Raw genomic sequence first — 17259 nt, 5'->3', positions numbered from 1 at the left:
ATCAATAGTTCAGCTGTTAAAACCAAAAAGATATAAGAATATTTAACTGGAATGATATCAAACTCTCATAACATACCACCCTAAAGAATGTTTCATAAGTGTTAAAAGCAGTATGAGACACATAGGATGATATACTCCAGCCATTAGTAGGCCCTGTCTCTGGATGCTCACACGTAGAGTAAATACTCAGTCCTCAAGAGTTATATCTGCTGCACTCACTAGCCTGTCAGCTTAAATAATGTTTCAGCCTCTCTCCCAAGACAAAGATCACTGTACTCAACACCTTCTCCCATGAGCCGGGCATGGTGGTGCACACTTGTAATCCCAGCATTCGGGAGGCTGAGACCTGAGGATCGTGGTTTGTGGACAGCCTCAGCTACTTAGTGAGGCCCTCTGCAACTCAGTGAGACCCTGTTTCAAAATAAAGAATAAAAAATTGGGCACGGGGTATATCTTGGAGGTTAAATGCCTCTGGGTTCCAGCCCCAGACCCGCAAAAAAACAAAAACAAAACAAAAAAACCCTTTTCCCAATACCACACATTAAAAGAACAGGAAATCCTTCTGAACTGTAAGCTAAATAATGCCCAATGGGATACTACTTTTTTTTCTGGGAACTTGATAATGATAATGATGTTGAAAACTAGTGGTAGGTAGCAATGAAGCAATACCTGCTCACCTCTTGTCATATTCCCTGGAAACGTTAGATAAAGTCATCCACACCTGCGTGGTATTGGTGTGTGTCAGACATTGTGCTAAATGCCATAGAGCACTGACTCTCCTGTCCTCAATGCATTCTTCTGAGAGAAGTGGCATCATCATCATCATCATCATCATCATCATCATCATCATCATCATCATCTCCATTGTATAGACAGGACACTGAGGCACAGAGAGAACCGCCAAGGCTCTACAGTAGTGAGTGGCCCATCTTTAACTTTACCCGCTCTGGCTCCAGAGCACAAAAATGTCACCTCACTTTTACAATGCCAAGAAGATTTTGACTTAAAAGAAGGGGGAAATGTAAGAGAGCTAGGAATAAGAGCATAGAATAAGAAAAAATAGTGGAAAGCAATCCATCATGAAATCTTACTGAGTTAAGGACAGGAATTACTTCTTATTTCATGGGTTATACCCCAACAATATGGAATGAAAACTAGGACAAATTCTTCCATATTTCAGAAATCAAGCTGTAAGAATTATCTCATCAGAGCATCTGTCGATATTAACCCAGGGGAAGCAGTCTGGTTAGACAAAAGGGTAATGGTCTCCACATCAGAACAACTCTCAGCTCTGGCTTCAGTCCTGACTGTGGCTAGTTCTCCTTCATTAAATAATTTGTGTCTCTATATTTTGCCACAAATGCAAAGAACTTAGGGATAACAGGTAGATATTGATTTACTTTCTCCCTGCAACAATACTCTGTGGGCAAAAAGGATTCGCTGCAATTACAGACAATAGCTCCACTGGTATAAAAATGGATCACTGAAATTAGGCAATTTGCTAAGGTTTTATGAGGTAACTCCCAAAACAGCTTTTCCCACACAAAAGTATTATTTGTTCATTGTAAAAAAAAAAATTCAAAGATGCACAAAAAAAGCAAATATTTAGAGGTGATTCTATTAATCCTACTCATTTCTTCACAGGACCTATCCCGCTTTGTAATTATATTTTGATGGTTTGTTCACTTGTTTATTATTTTTCTCCTTGTACTTGATTCTGTGTCCATGTGAGCAGGGACAATGTCACTTTCAAACATCTTACACACCCAGTGCTTGACCATAAGCACTATTAAATAATTGTCATTGCATGTATAAATTATACTGAAATGCTAAAAAATATCTTGCAATCAATTTTTTTTATTTGTAGAACTTTCAATCTGCTACCTTTTAAAAATATTTTGGAAGAATCTAAGATTTATGATTAATTATGTTTTATTCCTCTTTTTCCCCTAGTAATATCCTTTTTTTTTTTTCCTGTACAAGGATCCAAACCAAACTACCATATTCCATTTAGTTGGCACATCTCCTGAGTCTGTTCTAATCTCGGACACCTTCTCATTCATGGTATTTTATGACCTTGGCCCTTAAAGTGTACCAAACAGGTATTTTATAAAATGCTCTTAATTCGGGTTTATCTGACATATTTTCATGATTAAACAGATCGTGGATTTTTTGGAAAGAACGTCATAAGGGTAAAATGCCCTTAGTATCAAACTCAGTATGTATAGGATATTAACATGATCTTTGATGATATTAGCCTTGATCATTTGAATAAGGGAGTGTCTGGCAGATTTCTCCCCTGTAAAATTGCCATTTTCTCCTTTCCACACTCTATTCATTAGAAATAAGTCACTAGCCGGGTATGATGGCACATGCTTGTAATCCCAGTACTTGGGAGGCTGTGACAAGAAGATCACACAGGTTCGAAGCCAGCCTCAGCTACTGAGTAAGGCTCTCAGCAACTTAGTGAGACCTTATTTCCAAATAAAGTATAAAATAGGTCTGGGAGTATAGCCCAGAGGTAGAAAGGCACCTGGGTTCCACCCCCCAGTACCACACAATCAATCAATAAATCAGTCAGTCAGTCACTAAATTCAGCCCATACTCCATGGAAGGAAGGAGAACTCACCTCCACTTCTTAGGAGAGGAAGTGTCTAGAGATACTATTTGGAGTTCTATAAGGAAGATTAGTGCTTTCTTCCCACATTATTTATTTATTAAATCACTTTTATATTCATGCAGTTATTTTATTCTGTAGGTTATAATCTACCAGAAATACTATTTATTTTGTCCCTCAAATTAATTACTTGACTTGGATATGAAGAACGCTTTCAGGATGGCTTCAGGTTTTGTTTTTTGTTATTTGTTTTTCATGTGCTTCCCCCTCACCCACACCTTACTTTCTGGCAGGACAATATGCTCCAAGCTAATCTTAACTTTTCTCTATACGAGCTAAGGGCCTGGGTTCAATCCCCAGCACCAAAAATCCCCCAAAAAACAAACAAAAACCCCCACTAAATATAGAGTTAGCTATTTCTCTAAGAAGCCATGGAATTGGAACTTTTCAAAAATAAGCTTCTTAGGGCTGGGAATGTAGCTCAGTGGTAGAATGCCTGCCTACCATGTGTGAGGCCCTTTAAAAAGCCTCTTGTTCATATTTAAAAGGGGGAAATTATATATGTATTTCAATATAGTATTTGCAAACTTTCTTTAAGCCCCACTATTAGATGAAATTCTGAATTCTGAATGATAGGAATATAGTGTTTATATCATGACCAGAACTTAACAATAATACATTTTGTATGCAAATTTGTTCAAGGAAGTAAGTGTAAATGGCAAAAATTATTTCCACCTGGAATTATTCATTTATGAAGTTCTTGATACTTCCAAGTAACCTACCTAAGCAATGTCATTGTATTAACATACTAGGAAGGTGGTATGTATGGCGAACCCCAGTTGCAGGTCATTATTGCCAATAAAGAAGAAATACTATTTCAAACATATAAGTTTGGAAGTAGCCAGTGGAAATTATGTAATGCAAGACAGATAAACATAAAAAAAATCCACGAACATAAATGAAACTGGAAAACATATGCTGGCAATTTTTTTAAGGTTCTTAAGGATATACAAGGTAGGTATGTTTAAAAAAAAAGCGATTGAAGTTTAATTTGGTAGCTAAGGACACACAATTTATTTTTCATGTTCTAAAAACAGCTGTCATCTTGACTTGGGGTAGCAACCAAGTTTAACTGAGTGTGTTGTTCAAACTCCAGCTCAGGTAACCGCGTCAGGGCTCGCTCCTTTTGTCTTATGGCTGCTTCCCTGGCATGCCACCCTACTTCGTGGCTTTCTCTCTGGCTTTCACCTTTATTAATTAGTAAGCATGATCTAATATTCCAACTCCTGTTACTCTTTGGTTGGCTTTGTCTCAAATTCATCTTGTTGTCGCGATAGACCATGGATTTTACTTTTTCTATTTTTATGTGTCATTCTTATCGCCTAAGCTTTGCTGTAGACTTAGTTTCCATCCTCTGCAAAATGATTAGAAAACCTGTCATACCAGTTTCTGTCACTGTGACTTAGCCCAGGGGTCTCATGGTTCCATATCCTGGCCAGATGTTTCACCAGAGTGCTCATGTCATAATAGAAGAGGGAATCTGGAAACAATAAATCTTAATAGCTTTAGAATAGTATCCCTATTCTAAAAAACAGAGTCATAATGCCCTTGTACTTGTTACAGATACATTGCTCAACTCATCTTCATTTGCTAGGAAATTCCCAGCATCTTCTCAGATGTTCTGAACTTCTCCCAAACTTTCCCTGGCTAGGGAAAGACTATCAGTAATGCCCTTTGAAGGAAAGGAAGAAGTTCTGTAACTTATTCTGTGACTAATGTTATATCAAAGTTTAAAGTCAGTAATATGGTTTAACACTTAAATACAATGCTTAGTGTTTTGTTCAGGAGCCAGGTGCCCAGAGCCCATTTCTAGAACTAAGAAATATCTCTAAAAAGGGGATGCTTCAATCTTGGTATATTCTAAACTGCCTAGCACAGGAGAAGCTCACTAAAGAGGATGCACGCCAGGGGGACCTGGAGGGAAGCACGTATCAAGTGCTGTGTGTGTGTGTGTGTGTGTGTGTGTGTGTGTGTGTGTGTGTGTGTGTGTGTATCACTCTGAGCCTCTCTAGGATGCATAATTACAATGCATCAACAAATGAAGTAAAATAAAATAAAGAGGATGCTAGGCCAGGCATATTCTAGTCTAATTATCTCCATCTGGGCCTCGGTTAAATTCCACAATAGAAGGACTGGCTCAGAGGTTGCTTCACTTCCCCCCATGAGATGTTTCATGATGCTCTGTTTCATAAGTCCTGTCAGGGATACATGGGTCCTGAGGGAGTCTCTGCACAAGAGTACAGTGACCACTACCCAAAATTATAGCATGTGGGTAGTAGAAAGGGAAAAAATGATTTTCTCACTCAGCCTGCTCGCAAAAATCGATCAAAATATATCATTTTAAATAAAATCATGTCTAGCTTAAAACAATCTGCTATCCACCCAACTCCCTCCAACCCCCACACACATGTTCAGATCTCCTGGGATGCTTTAGTTCTTTTGACCTTTCCCATTTTCTCTCCAATTCATTTATTGCAAGTTTCCTCATAATTTTACAGTATGAAGAAAGGGCAAAATAGGTACATTATCGTGCCCAAATGATACATCTGACAAGCCTAGAATTAGGAGCCCATTTAGAGAAAGCAGCAGGGGCCCGGGACTTGTTCTTTAGATGATCTAGTACGAAGAAAGTCATTATTCCATATACCTTCAGGAAGACCTCCAGAGAGGGATGAGCGTTACGTATCAGTTCTTACTGCTGTAAAGCCAAACAGTGTTTCAAGGGCACCAGCAAGGAGCAAGCTGTGATCGGTACTCGCACGCAATTCAGAAACTATGCCACCGTTATTCTCTATTTCTAGATATGTGCACAGTTTTCCTGAGTTTTAATGTTGTCCTTTATGTAACATTACTAATGTTATTCAACAATAAAACTACTTTTTAAGGCTATTCTTAAAAAACAGTAGAGATGAAAGAGAAAAATAAGTAAATCCCTGTTTGGTGTCACTTACCTATTTGGCCACTGGGTGCCAGAATAGATCTTCCTAAGTCCTAAGTTCAGTCAAGCAGGGTGTAACTACTTCACACCCTGCTGCACACTAAGCAGGACTGTGAGCAGCCTAATAAAGCAGCCACTGGCCTAGATCCTTCCCAGTGATTCCCCCTGCACTGACTTCAATGCCAATGATCTTATTATTGTAAAAGAAAATTTCTTAAAATACCTACTTAATAAGCATGACAAGCCCCAGCCAGGTTATTGGTACCAGTTTAGAGACAGCTAAGAGAGCACGGTTTTATGCAAAGCTTCCTTCCAACAAATTCTTTTTTGTTTTTATCATATTCTCAACTTTGCCTGCCTCCCTCTCTCTCTCCCTCTCTCTCCTCCCTCCATCCGCCACTCACACCCCCTCACTGAGCACGCACTAGGGAAGAACAAGTGAGGTTTCCACGGAAAGGTGAATGGCTGCAATCCCAGGCCAGAGTCCCCACCGGATACCAACCCTGCTGGACCTTGATCCGGGACGGCTATCCTCCAAAATCTCAAGAAAACATACTTGTGCATTTAAGCCACACTGCCCATGGAGTTTGGTTGAGGGCATCCCACGCTGACTAATACAACCGATAAACAAACATAGAAGAGGCGCACTGGAAAGACCTGGCGCACTTCTGTCCTTCCTTCTGAACACAGGTGCTCAGTGCAGTTGATGCACCTCGGGGACAATCTTCTCTCCACCCGGGGGCGCTGAGCAGCACCTGTGACTTGGGGGTAAGAGCTCAATCCTCAGCTCGCTCAGCAGCCCATTTTCCTTTGATACACACCTATATCCTCTGACTTTGTACCTTTAGTATTAGAGGTATTATGTTATTGTTATTATATTAGTATTAGAGGTCTTGTATCATTATTACTATTATTATATTAATATTAGAGGGAATATTTTGGCCTCTAACTGACTTGTTCTTTCCCAATTTCATCACAACAGATGTGATCAAGAAAGACAGCTATTTGTTGATCCCACCCACAAGCCTCTGTACACATGGATTACAATATAAAACATGATTAATGCCACCCAGAATATTTTTGAAATTTAAAAGGCCTTTCTTTGGGTCGTGGCTCTGATTATTATTTGTCATTATCTTAGAATTAAGCTAAAGCTCTGTTGGCCTTCTAAAACCAAGTAAGGTGCTCTTAATGCCAAATGGAATATTGCTATTTCTTTCTGATAAATTTCAACTACAGACTAGTCCTCTGAAAATGAATTAAAATTAAATGGAACTTTAAAAAATTAAATGAAAGTTGTCTATAGTTAAAAACAAATCAGAGTTAGAAGCAATTATGATGAATTGTCTATGTTCTCGCTTTCAAAAACTTATCCCATTATTCTAAAATATAATCACAGTCAAAAGCTCATATCTTTCACACACAGAAAACTGAGTATTCTAAGCATCATCAATGAGTAATTTTTTAAAAAAACATTTCCTTTCTAGAATGTTTGAGACTCTTTCCCCTTTAGAAGTTATAATCTAAATTAATATTCATCTCAGAATGTGCCCTTGCCATGATTACTTGCTTTCATAATTATATACAGAACAGGTTTAGAGTAACCTTTGCTAAGATGTCTTCTTTTCTTTTCTTTTCTTTTAAATTTTTTTGGTGGTACTGGGGTTCCTGGAAGCCCTTCTACCTATGGGCTACACTCCCAGACCTATTTTTACATTTTTATTTGGAAACAGGGTCTCCTAAGCCAGCGCACGCGGCTGGCTTCGAACCTGCGCGATCCTCCTATCTCTGCCTCCCAAGCGCGGGGATTACAAGCATGCGCCACCACGCCCGGCAAGATATCTTGTTTTCAAAATGAAGGGAAAGAAAGGGGTGGAGGGAAGAATGAGGGCCAAGTAAAAAGAGCACTCTTTTTAAGAGCACTTTAAGAGCCCTGGTCCTTTAATCTCAAATCCAAAAATAGTTAAGTAGCTGCATTATTTTTTAGTTATTTCCCAACCAGTAAAAGGAAGGGTAGCCTAGATAAATTAGTAGGTCTTTCTACCTACAGAATACAAGCATCTTACCCTACCTGGTACGTAGGAGTGGCCATGTAGATTTTTTTTTTTAATTGCTTTTCCTTTGGTATCACTCCACCTCTACTGCTTGAAAGGTTGGGATGTAGAAGCTAAATAAGATGGAGATTTTCAAAGTCCAGGCTTTGAAAGAAGTGGAGACGGGTTGGAGTTAGCGGCCTTTCTCTTGTTTTCTACACGCGACCAATGCTTTTCTGGGCAAGGGCAAGACTGAGTAAGACTGCATCTAACAAAACTAAATTCTCTTTCTGCACATACCAAATACAAAGATAAACATTAAAACATATACTTGAATTTTTATTAAAATTTATCAGAAATTCTTTACCTTCATCAACAGAATCTGAAGTGCTGCTTTTGTCCAGAGAAAGATACTCATTTTTATTTAAGTCCAGTGATTTTGAAGGCACTCTACTTAACCTTTTCTCTGAAGTTAGTAAAGGACTCCTTTTGATCTGTTTTTCACTTTGGGGCTCTTCTTTCTCTTGTCCCTAAAAAGGCAAATAATACAATTCATGAAAAAATATTTTAAGCTTGGATTTTACAGTTAGAACTTTTATATTAAAGGTGCTCTCTGAAGTATGGCTCTTTGAAAAATATTTGCAGTATTTTGTTTGTTAAGGTGGAATCACGTTTCCAAGGTTGCTAATTGTAGGCCCATGAAATATTAGTAGATAATACACATATGTCATCCCGAAGTTATCTTACACAGTAATAAACAATAAATTTATGAAAAATGTCATATAAAGAACTCACAAAGTTAGCAACATATAAAGTACTTAAGCAGAAGTAAAAAAAAAAAAATAGCAGGCAAAAATAATGGAACAATCAAGTCATTTGGTAGGGCGAGGGAGTGGCGCCAGACCCATTTAGTTTCCCCAGCCAATGGGTATCCCACCATTTCAAGGAGGAGAATTCACTTACCTCTCAAAATCAGTAACTAATGCAGAAGAGGAAATACAGAAAGAAAAGTCACACAGAAGTATAGTGGGGGGAGAGAAGATTAAAAGGGAAATTAATTTCAAAGCAAACTCATAATAACACAACTGGTTTTGCTGTTAGGAAATTAAGCATTAAAATATATTTTTAATATAGCAGGTGTGGTGGCGCATGCTTGTCATCCCAGTGCTTGGAAGACTGAGACAGGAGGATCACATAGGTTTGAAGCCAGCCTCAGCTACTTAGTGAGGCTCTCAGCAACTTAGTGAGACTCTGTTTCAAAATAAAGAATAAAAAAGTAGGGCTGAAGGTATAGCTAGGAGGTAGAATGACCCTGGGTTCAACCCCCAGTTCTGAAAAAAAAAAAAAAACCCCATATAAATTAAACAAAACCTGATTTATTGCACTGTGTATACACAGGTGAAAAAGAGCAAAAGTCACATATATAATCCTTATACTTCCTGTCCCAGGAGATCCTTGAGCAGCACTGAACTGTGAAGCAGATCCAAGGAAGATACAGGTTTCCACTGGCCAAACGGCAAAATAACAACCAGAATCCAATACACAATGTATTAAAGAATTAGACTACTCTGGTCAGAGGAATGATTCTTTGAGCATAGACTGCTGCTAAAATCCAGTTGATGTATTAGGGAGTTTTATAATATAAAGCAGCATGCTTATTTAACAGATCAAGGCCTCTCTAAAAGATGGTAGGTAGAATATGTTCCTCTGTAGCTCCAAACATATGTTTCTCTTCTTGTTGTTCATTAAATTATATTTCCTAATTATAAAGAATAAAGATAGATACCTATAGAAAAAGTAAGTCACTATTTTAGTGATTGGCCTTTGGGTGATTTTTATTTTTCACATACTCCTATGTATAATTTTTTATAAACACTATTATTTTCATAACTTAAAAAGCATGTTTTCATTTGGGAAAAAAGTTACTTCTGACTTTTTATTATTTCTACCTTTGTTGGAAGGAAAAATGAAACAAAGTAAGTGATGCAAATAGCTGTTGAAGTCTGGGAATCTCACCATGCTGCTCTTGAGCGTAAAAGGGGGGAAAGTAAGCCAGGCATGGTGGCTCACACTTGTAATCCCCACGCTTGGGAGGCAGAGACAGGAGGATCATGCAGGGTCGAAGCCAGCCTCGCTGGCTGAAGAGACCCTGTGTCCAAATAAAAATATAAAAATAGGTCATGGGAGTGTAGCCCAGAAGTAGAAGGGCTTCCAGGAACTGCAGTACCACAAAGGGGGGGGGGGGTGGATACCAAACTTCTGTGTTACTTGTATTCCATGACCTGAAAACATCTACACTAAATATCAGTGAATATACGGTTCATCTTAAGACATTCTTATCCTCCACTCCATTCATATACTGAGAGAAAAATGTGGTTTTCTTTATGGACAAAATTAGAGGCAAGAACCAACGGGCTAACTATTCTAAGAGTAAGAGAAGGTGCAGAAGAAATTGTCAAGAGAGGCTGCAGGAAGGACTCAGGTAGAGATCAGCAGTTCTGAGAACCCAGCCCTAAAAAGTGGACTTTTGTAAAAGGATAAGGGGACCTCAAGAAATCCCCTATCTTGTTACCTCCTCCAAGTTGAGTGGTTTCATCCTCTCAGTGAGAACATGCAAAGAGATTAACATCCAGAATCAAATTCTTTGCTCCAAGAGTGAGCCCCTAAGTGTCTGGAAGTACATAGGTTTTGCAAGAAATCCACAACACAAAACCAGGCCGAAGTAGTTGCATGATGCATACAATGCATGGTTACCTAAGACAGTTTTATAACTTAAAGGCCTTTCACATAAATATATTCTCTTTCAGTGTTTTCCCAACATTTACTCAGAGGACAAGCTGGGAGCTCCCTAGGGGAGGATAGAAAAGGACCGTTGCTGACCACAGGCACGCTTGCCGTCAATTACAATAGCTTATGTTTTTTGGATATTTAATGTGAGTGAGAAACTGTTCTAAGTACTTTCATGCATATTAATTCATTCAACCCTTACTGCAAAAACCCAATGAGTAATTGAATTATTTAAGGGAAAATAGCAAGTGGAAAAGGCAGGACGTGAAGGCAAAGCCCTGCTCTAAATGAATAAATTCAGCTTTGGCCCAAACCTGCATCCCCAGTCATCAGAACAAAAGCTCTGCAATAGAAACTCTCTAGCTCTCAGAAACTGGCCTTTAAATGCCAACTTCACTAAGAAAATGGTTCATTAGGAAAATGGATAAGTTTAGGGCAGAAAATATACACCATATGCTTGAGACATATTACTGTGCCAGAAAGAAAGGAAGCCATCAAAGATTATTGGTCAGTTGGGTGTGATGGCACATGCTTGTAATCCCAGCATTTGGGAGGCTGAGACTGAAGGACCACAGTTCGCGGACAGCCTCAGCTACTTAGTAAGGTCCTTTGCAACTCAGTGAGACCCTGTTTCAAAAATATAAAGACTAAAAAATAGGGCTGGGAGTGTAGCTCAGAGGTACAATGCCCCTGGGTCCCAGTACTGCAACAACAACAACAACAACAACAACAACAACAACAACAACAAATTATTGGTCACTTCAGAAAGACAAAGGGGGAATACCTGAGGGGGCTCACACTGGCAGATGGGATATACCAGTTATTTAAAAAAAATAATAACTTGGGAGGCTGAAACAGGAGGATCACAGGTTTGAGGTTAGTCTTAGCAACTTAGCAAGACCCTCAGTAACTTAGCTAGAGCTTGTTTCAAAATTTGGGCTGAGGTACAGCTCAGAGGTAGAATACTCCTGGGTTCAATCTCCAGTAACTTCCCTTAAAAAAATTTAAAAATAATAATAACTCCAAGCCAGGTGTGGTGGCAAACACTTGTAACCCAGCACTTGGGAGGGTGAGAGGAGGATCTTGGCTTGCGGACAGCCTCAGCTACTTAGTGAGGCCCTTTGCAACTCAGTGAGATCCTGTTTCAAAATAAAGAATAAAAAATAGGGCAGGGGGTGTAGCTCAAAGGAGAGTGCCCCGGGTTCCATCCCCAGTACCACAAAATAATAATAATAATAATAATAATAATAATAATAATAATAACTCCAAGTGACTAAAACTCATTGAAGCTTAAGACTTCAGCACAGATTATGTAACATAACCATGTCCTTTTATGGTGTGTGTACAATGTGCCTGATTTGCCATGACATGAATTGTAAATTCTGTGAATACATACCATGACACATGCATTAAAAATTATGTATATGCTTAAAATGACACTTGAAGAAATTATGGGACTTCTGGGAGTGATGACATACACCTGTAATCCCAGTACTTGGGGAGGCTGAGACAGGAGGATCAAAGGTTCAAGACTAATGTGAAACTATCAGCAGCCTAGCGAGACCCTATTTCAAAACAAAAAATTGAAAAAGGGCTATGGGTAAAGCTCAGAGGTAGAATGGCTCTGGGTTCATCCCTGGTACAAGGGAGGGAGGAAGGGGGAGAGAAAGGACCAACTAACCATGAAGACCAGTAGTTAACTGCATCCACCTCTTTTGCAGGTGAATTAAGCATCTATTATCACCTCGCCTGCTATTCAGAGGCTCCTTCCCCCATTCACACTACTCACCCTAGGGGACTTCTGCTAATTATAAATTTCTACATCTTGTTATATTTTTTAAATGATATTTATACTCCTCGTATGTGATATTTAGCTCTGAACAAAGCCACCTATTTTCCCCCACATGACTTCTTCCACTTAAATACTTAAAACATTTCTTATAAGGTATTAGCCTGACATCCTAAGTTTTTAAACATGTTATAGATTGTATTTTGACTTCATCTTATACTATGATTAGCACAGGGCAGTAGCAGACATATTTTTCAAGGGATATTATGTACGAACCCTTTTCGGTGAGCTTCCATCAAGTGACTCTGTTTCTGAAACTCGATTAATTGATTCACGGGTAAAACTGATAGACTTGGATAACTTTTCATCTCTTTCCCCAGAATCATCCACACTGCTCCTTCTTGGACTTCTGTAAGGAATCCATCATTATAGAAATGTAAGTCAGCTCCACCAGTAAGTAACTTAATCTCTTCACTGATCCTTTCATCTATAAGTCATTTTGACAACAAATGAGTTATTGTTATGGAACCAATAAGCCTCTACTTAGAACAAGGTTATCTTCTTCAGTCACATGCAAATTGGCTTTATTCCTGAAAATGGATTGTATATGCTTATAAGAGATCCTACAGATTTCAGAAACCACTAAGAAACTAACCAAGTACAAGTGGCCACAAGAGCAGCTAGCTAATCAAATATATATTGATTGGACAACTGCAAAGCTTCTAAAGGAAATGGAAAGATGTCTGAGTTGGATACCAGTGAGCACCAGACGGCAGTCTAGACACCCCTTCCTCCCGACCCGGGCCCAGCTGAGACGGCAAAGCTCCTGCTGTCTGAGTACAGATCCCATCATTTGGTCCTGCCCCTCCTGGCTCTTCTCAACCCTAAGATCAAAATGTAAGAAATAGCTTTCAAATGAACATAGGGCTAAGACTACATAAATGTCCTAGGATCTACTCTCCTATTTGCAAAGTGGAGGGGGGGGGATGAAAAGCTATTATGTGTAAAAGGAAAATAACTGATCTAATTTCCAGTACTCAGCCTTATCAGGCAACTATTGACCCCATATATTAGTTAACATGTGTACTTAAAGCTTTTCTCCTAAAATAAAAAAGTAGCCTAACATCTTCTACAATAATATCCTGAGGAAGGAACGAAAGAGACAAGGCATATTTCTACCCTGTTTTATTCTGTCCAAATAATACTTAGGCTTGCCACCCAGTCACCCCTGGCTGGGCAGAATGGCAGGGCTTGGAGGGAACCAAACTAGAAAAATGGATCCTTGGATGTAGCCCACCAGCTGCGTTGTTTAGACTCGAGGATTTTAAGAATGCAGGTAGGACATGGAGAAATAAAGAGGAGAAAGAAAAGCAAAATAGAAAGACTAGGAATAATGAGAAAGTACAGAAAAGCTGAGGAAATATAGATTTGAAACAGATAATACTTCTTTCTGAAATTGAAAGAATGGCTAAAAGAGGAGAACAGAGAATAAGGATCCTGACACATATATTTTTAGTTTTCTTACTTTCTAAAGAAAATAACAGCTTTGCTGGTAACCTTCAAAAGCTGATTCCAGCCGGGGGCGTGGTGATGCACACTTGTAATCCCAGTATTTGGGAGGCTAAGACAGGAGAATTTGAGGTTCGTGGCCAGCCTCAACTACTTCGTGAGGCCCTCCACAATTTAGTGAGATCCACTTTCAAAATAAAGAAAAAAAATGGAATTGGGGGTGTAGCTCGGAGGTAGACTGCCCCTAGGTTCAATCCCCAGTACCGGAAAAAAAAAAAAAAAAGAAAAAAGAAAAGAAAACTGATTTTAAAAGTAATAAGGAGCCAGGCATGGTAACTCACGCTTATAATCCCAACATTTGGGAGGCGAAGACTGGAGGATCTGGGTTCGCAGACAGCCTCAACTACTTAGCAAGGTCCTTCACAACTCAGTGAGACCCTTTTTCAAAAAATAAAAATAAAAACAAAAAACTAAAAATAGGGCAGGGGTGTAGCTCGGAGGTAGAATGCCCCTGAGTTCCATCCCCAGTACTGCCAATAATAATAATAATAATAATAATAATAATAATAATACGAGGCACCTGGTTAAAAATATTTATTCTTTTTCCCCTTTCTTCAAAGACTAGAAACTTTTCAAGTTGGCAGGATCCTGAAGTTCACCTAGCTCAGTGGCCTCATTCCATGAATAAGTAAGCTGAGGATCAGAAAGCTTAAAAGATTTGCCGAAGTTACTCAGATGCTTGGTGGCATGGATTAGAATCCAGATCTTGTTCACCATAATCCAAAACTCTGTGCATTGGATCAATGGCTTTTCTACCCATCCTTGGTACCTGAGAGAGACTAGTAACCTTTACAATGACAGTGCCACAGTGGAAATTTTTAACTTTACAGGAAACTAATAAAATATGTATGTGCAACCATGTAAAAAATTATAAAATATTGATGTTAAACAGAAGCAATATAAATAGGATCAGCTTAACTAGAAGACTATCCACAGGACTAGAATTTTTGTACACACATTAAAACTTTCAGAATACTTCCATTTTAAGATTTATTTGCTATAGATTTTTTTTTTTTTTTTTTTTTGGTGGTACTGGGGGTGGAACCCAGAGGCTTTCTACCTCCGGGCTATACTCCCAGACCTATTTTATATTTTATTAGAAACAGGGTCTCACTAAGTTGCTGAGAGCCTCACTAAGTAGCTGAGGCTGGCTTCGAACCTGTGCGATCCTCCTGTCTCAGCCTCCCAAGTGCGGGGATTACAAGCGTACGCCACCACGCCCAGCTATTTGCTATAGATTTTTAAACAACAGCTTTATTAAGATATAATTCATGGCGGGCATGGTGGCGCATGCTTGTAATCCCAGCGCTTGGGAGGCAGAGACAGGAGGATCGCACAGGTTCGAAGCCAGCCGCGCGCGCTGGCTTAGGAGACCCTGTTTCCAAATATAAAATGTAAAAATAGGTCTGGGAGTGTAGCCCGGAGATAGAAGGGCTTCCAGGAACCCCAGTACCACAAAAATAAATAAATAAATAAATAAATAAATAAATAAATAAATAAAAAGATATAATTCACACACCATAAAATTCACCCCACTTAAAGTATACAAATCAAAGCCAGCTATGGTGATACACACTTGTAATCCCAGCTCTTGGGAGGCTGAGACAGGAGGGTCACACAGGTTTGAATCCAGTCTCAGCTATTTAGTGGGGCTCTTAGCAACTTTGTGAGACCCTGTTTCCAAATAAAATATAAAATATAAAATAGGTCGGGGAGTGTAGCCCAGAGGTAGAAAGCCCTGGGTTCCATCCCCAGTACCACAGAAAATATACAATTCTGTTGTTTACAGAGTTGGGTGACCATCACCTCTACCTAATTTTAGAACATTTTTATCACCCCCCAAAATAACCATGTACCCCTTAGGGGTCACTCTCATTCTCCTTTCCTCTCAGCTCCTGACAGCTACTAATCTACTTCCTCTATGGATGTGATTATGTTTCATGCGTGTGTAATCATACCTCATATGGCCTTTTATAACTAGCTTCTTTCACTTAACATAATGTTTGCTATATAATTTTAACATATTAACCTTATTTGTCTCTATTTTGGCCTCAATTGGACAAAATAATTTTTTTTTCTTTTTGCAGTACTGGGGATTGAACCCAGGGGCATTCTACATCCAAGCCACACAAACCCCCAGCCCTATTTTTTATTCCTTATTTCAAAACAGGGTGTCACTAAATTGTGGAGGGCCTCACTATGCAGCTGTGGCAGCCGTGAACCTGCAATACTCGAGTCTGTCCCGGCCTCCCAAGTACTGGGATTTCAAGTGTGTGCCACCACGCCCAGCAGATAAAATAAATTTTTACTTGTTCAGGTTAATAAAAACATTTGCTCAGCCAGGCACACTACTGCATGCATATAGTCCCAGCTACCCAGGAAGCTGAGGAAGGAAGATCACAAGTTCAAGGCCAGTCTGGGCAACTCAGAGACCCTGTCTCAAAATAAAAGATAAAAAAGGATGGGGTAGAATTCAGTGGCAGAGGGCCTCTGGGTCCAATCCCCAGTACCATTAAGAAAGAAAAAAAAGTCCACTCCGCTAAATAAATCTTTATCTGTCAAAAATAATCTTTGTCTACTCTTAACTTCTTTATCGCATTATCTCTTATTCCTTTCTGGCCCTGATCATGTGTTGTAATTATTTGCATTCCCACAGTACTGTAAGATCCCCTTACTGATGTACTGAGCATTTATTGAATGCTAACCACACACCACATGCCATTCAAAGATGCCTTGAGAAAAAGTCATTATTATCATTGTACACCTCAAAACATCTACCATCCAATTCCATTTATTGTCATTTGTAAACTCAGTGGTTTCACAGGTACTTCTCTAGATCCTTGACAAAAAGGATTACTAAAATTAAACTTTAAGCAAATTCTAGGTGACAGAGCTAACATTTCCTCCTATATCCTATACTTCCTTACCTATTTAGCAAATTATTCTCTGTGCTCACCTTTCCCCCATTGTACCACAGAGAACTGAGCCAAGATGCACCCAAAGATGAAGAGAAAATCAGACTTTGTAGAACCTAAGTCATTCTACAATACTGGATAATAAAGCTTGACATTTTGCTGTACCTTGGCTGCACATTATCTTCAATTGACAGTGACAAGTTTTCCATCTCTTCAGCATTTAAACCTAGCTCAGTGCCATAGTTCTGCTGAAGCAGTTGCCAAAATTCCTGTCTTGTTAGGCTCTAAAACGACATAAAACTTATACTGAGTACAAGACAATATAAAAGATAATGTAACACATTGATTAGAACATGAATGCTGAAGTCAAAATGACCTGCTGTACAGATACTACAAGTGTGGCCTTGGTAGCTTTTTTTGCCCTTTTTATACCTTCATTTTCTGTATCTATAAAAAATGAGAACTGGATAAAATAATGATTTTTTAAATTTATTTATTTCAAGACAGATTTATGTTGCCTAGGCTATTCCCAAATTCCTGGGCTCAAGTGA

General features: G+C 39.0%; 1 protein-coding gene across 2 annotated transcripts in view; it reads right to left on the bottom strand.

Moving 5' to 3' along the window:
• The window catches only part of GRAMD1C (GRAM domain containing 1C), a gene marked incomplete at both ends in the record, with an annotated part of 40432 nt that extends 23515 nt beyond the window's left edge, over window positions 1-16917 (bottom strand). The window contains 3 exons of one of the 2 annotated variants that reach the window (XM_080695517.1): window positions 8016-8178; window positions 12501-12633; window positions 16874-16917. In XM_080695517.1, the coding sequence (XP_080551643.1) occupies window positions 8016-8178; window positions 12501-12633; window positions 16874-16917 (340 nt within the window). The remainder of the gene's footprint in view (window positions 1-8015; window positions 8179-12500; window positions 12634-16873) is intronic. The other variant, XM_080695518.1, reaches the window with a different exon arrangement.
• Window positions 16918-17259: the final 342 nt, after the last annotated feature.

The sequence above is a fragment of the Muscardinus avellanarius genome, assembly GCF_963383645.1.
Source record: "Muscardinus avellanarius genome assembly, chromosome: 5".
Classification (NCBI taxonomy): Eukaryota; Metazoa; Chordata; class Mammalia; order Rodentia; family Gliridae; genus Muscardinus; species Muscardinus avellanarius.
This window is presented reverse-complemented; position numbering and strand designations above follow the sequence as displayed.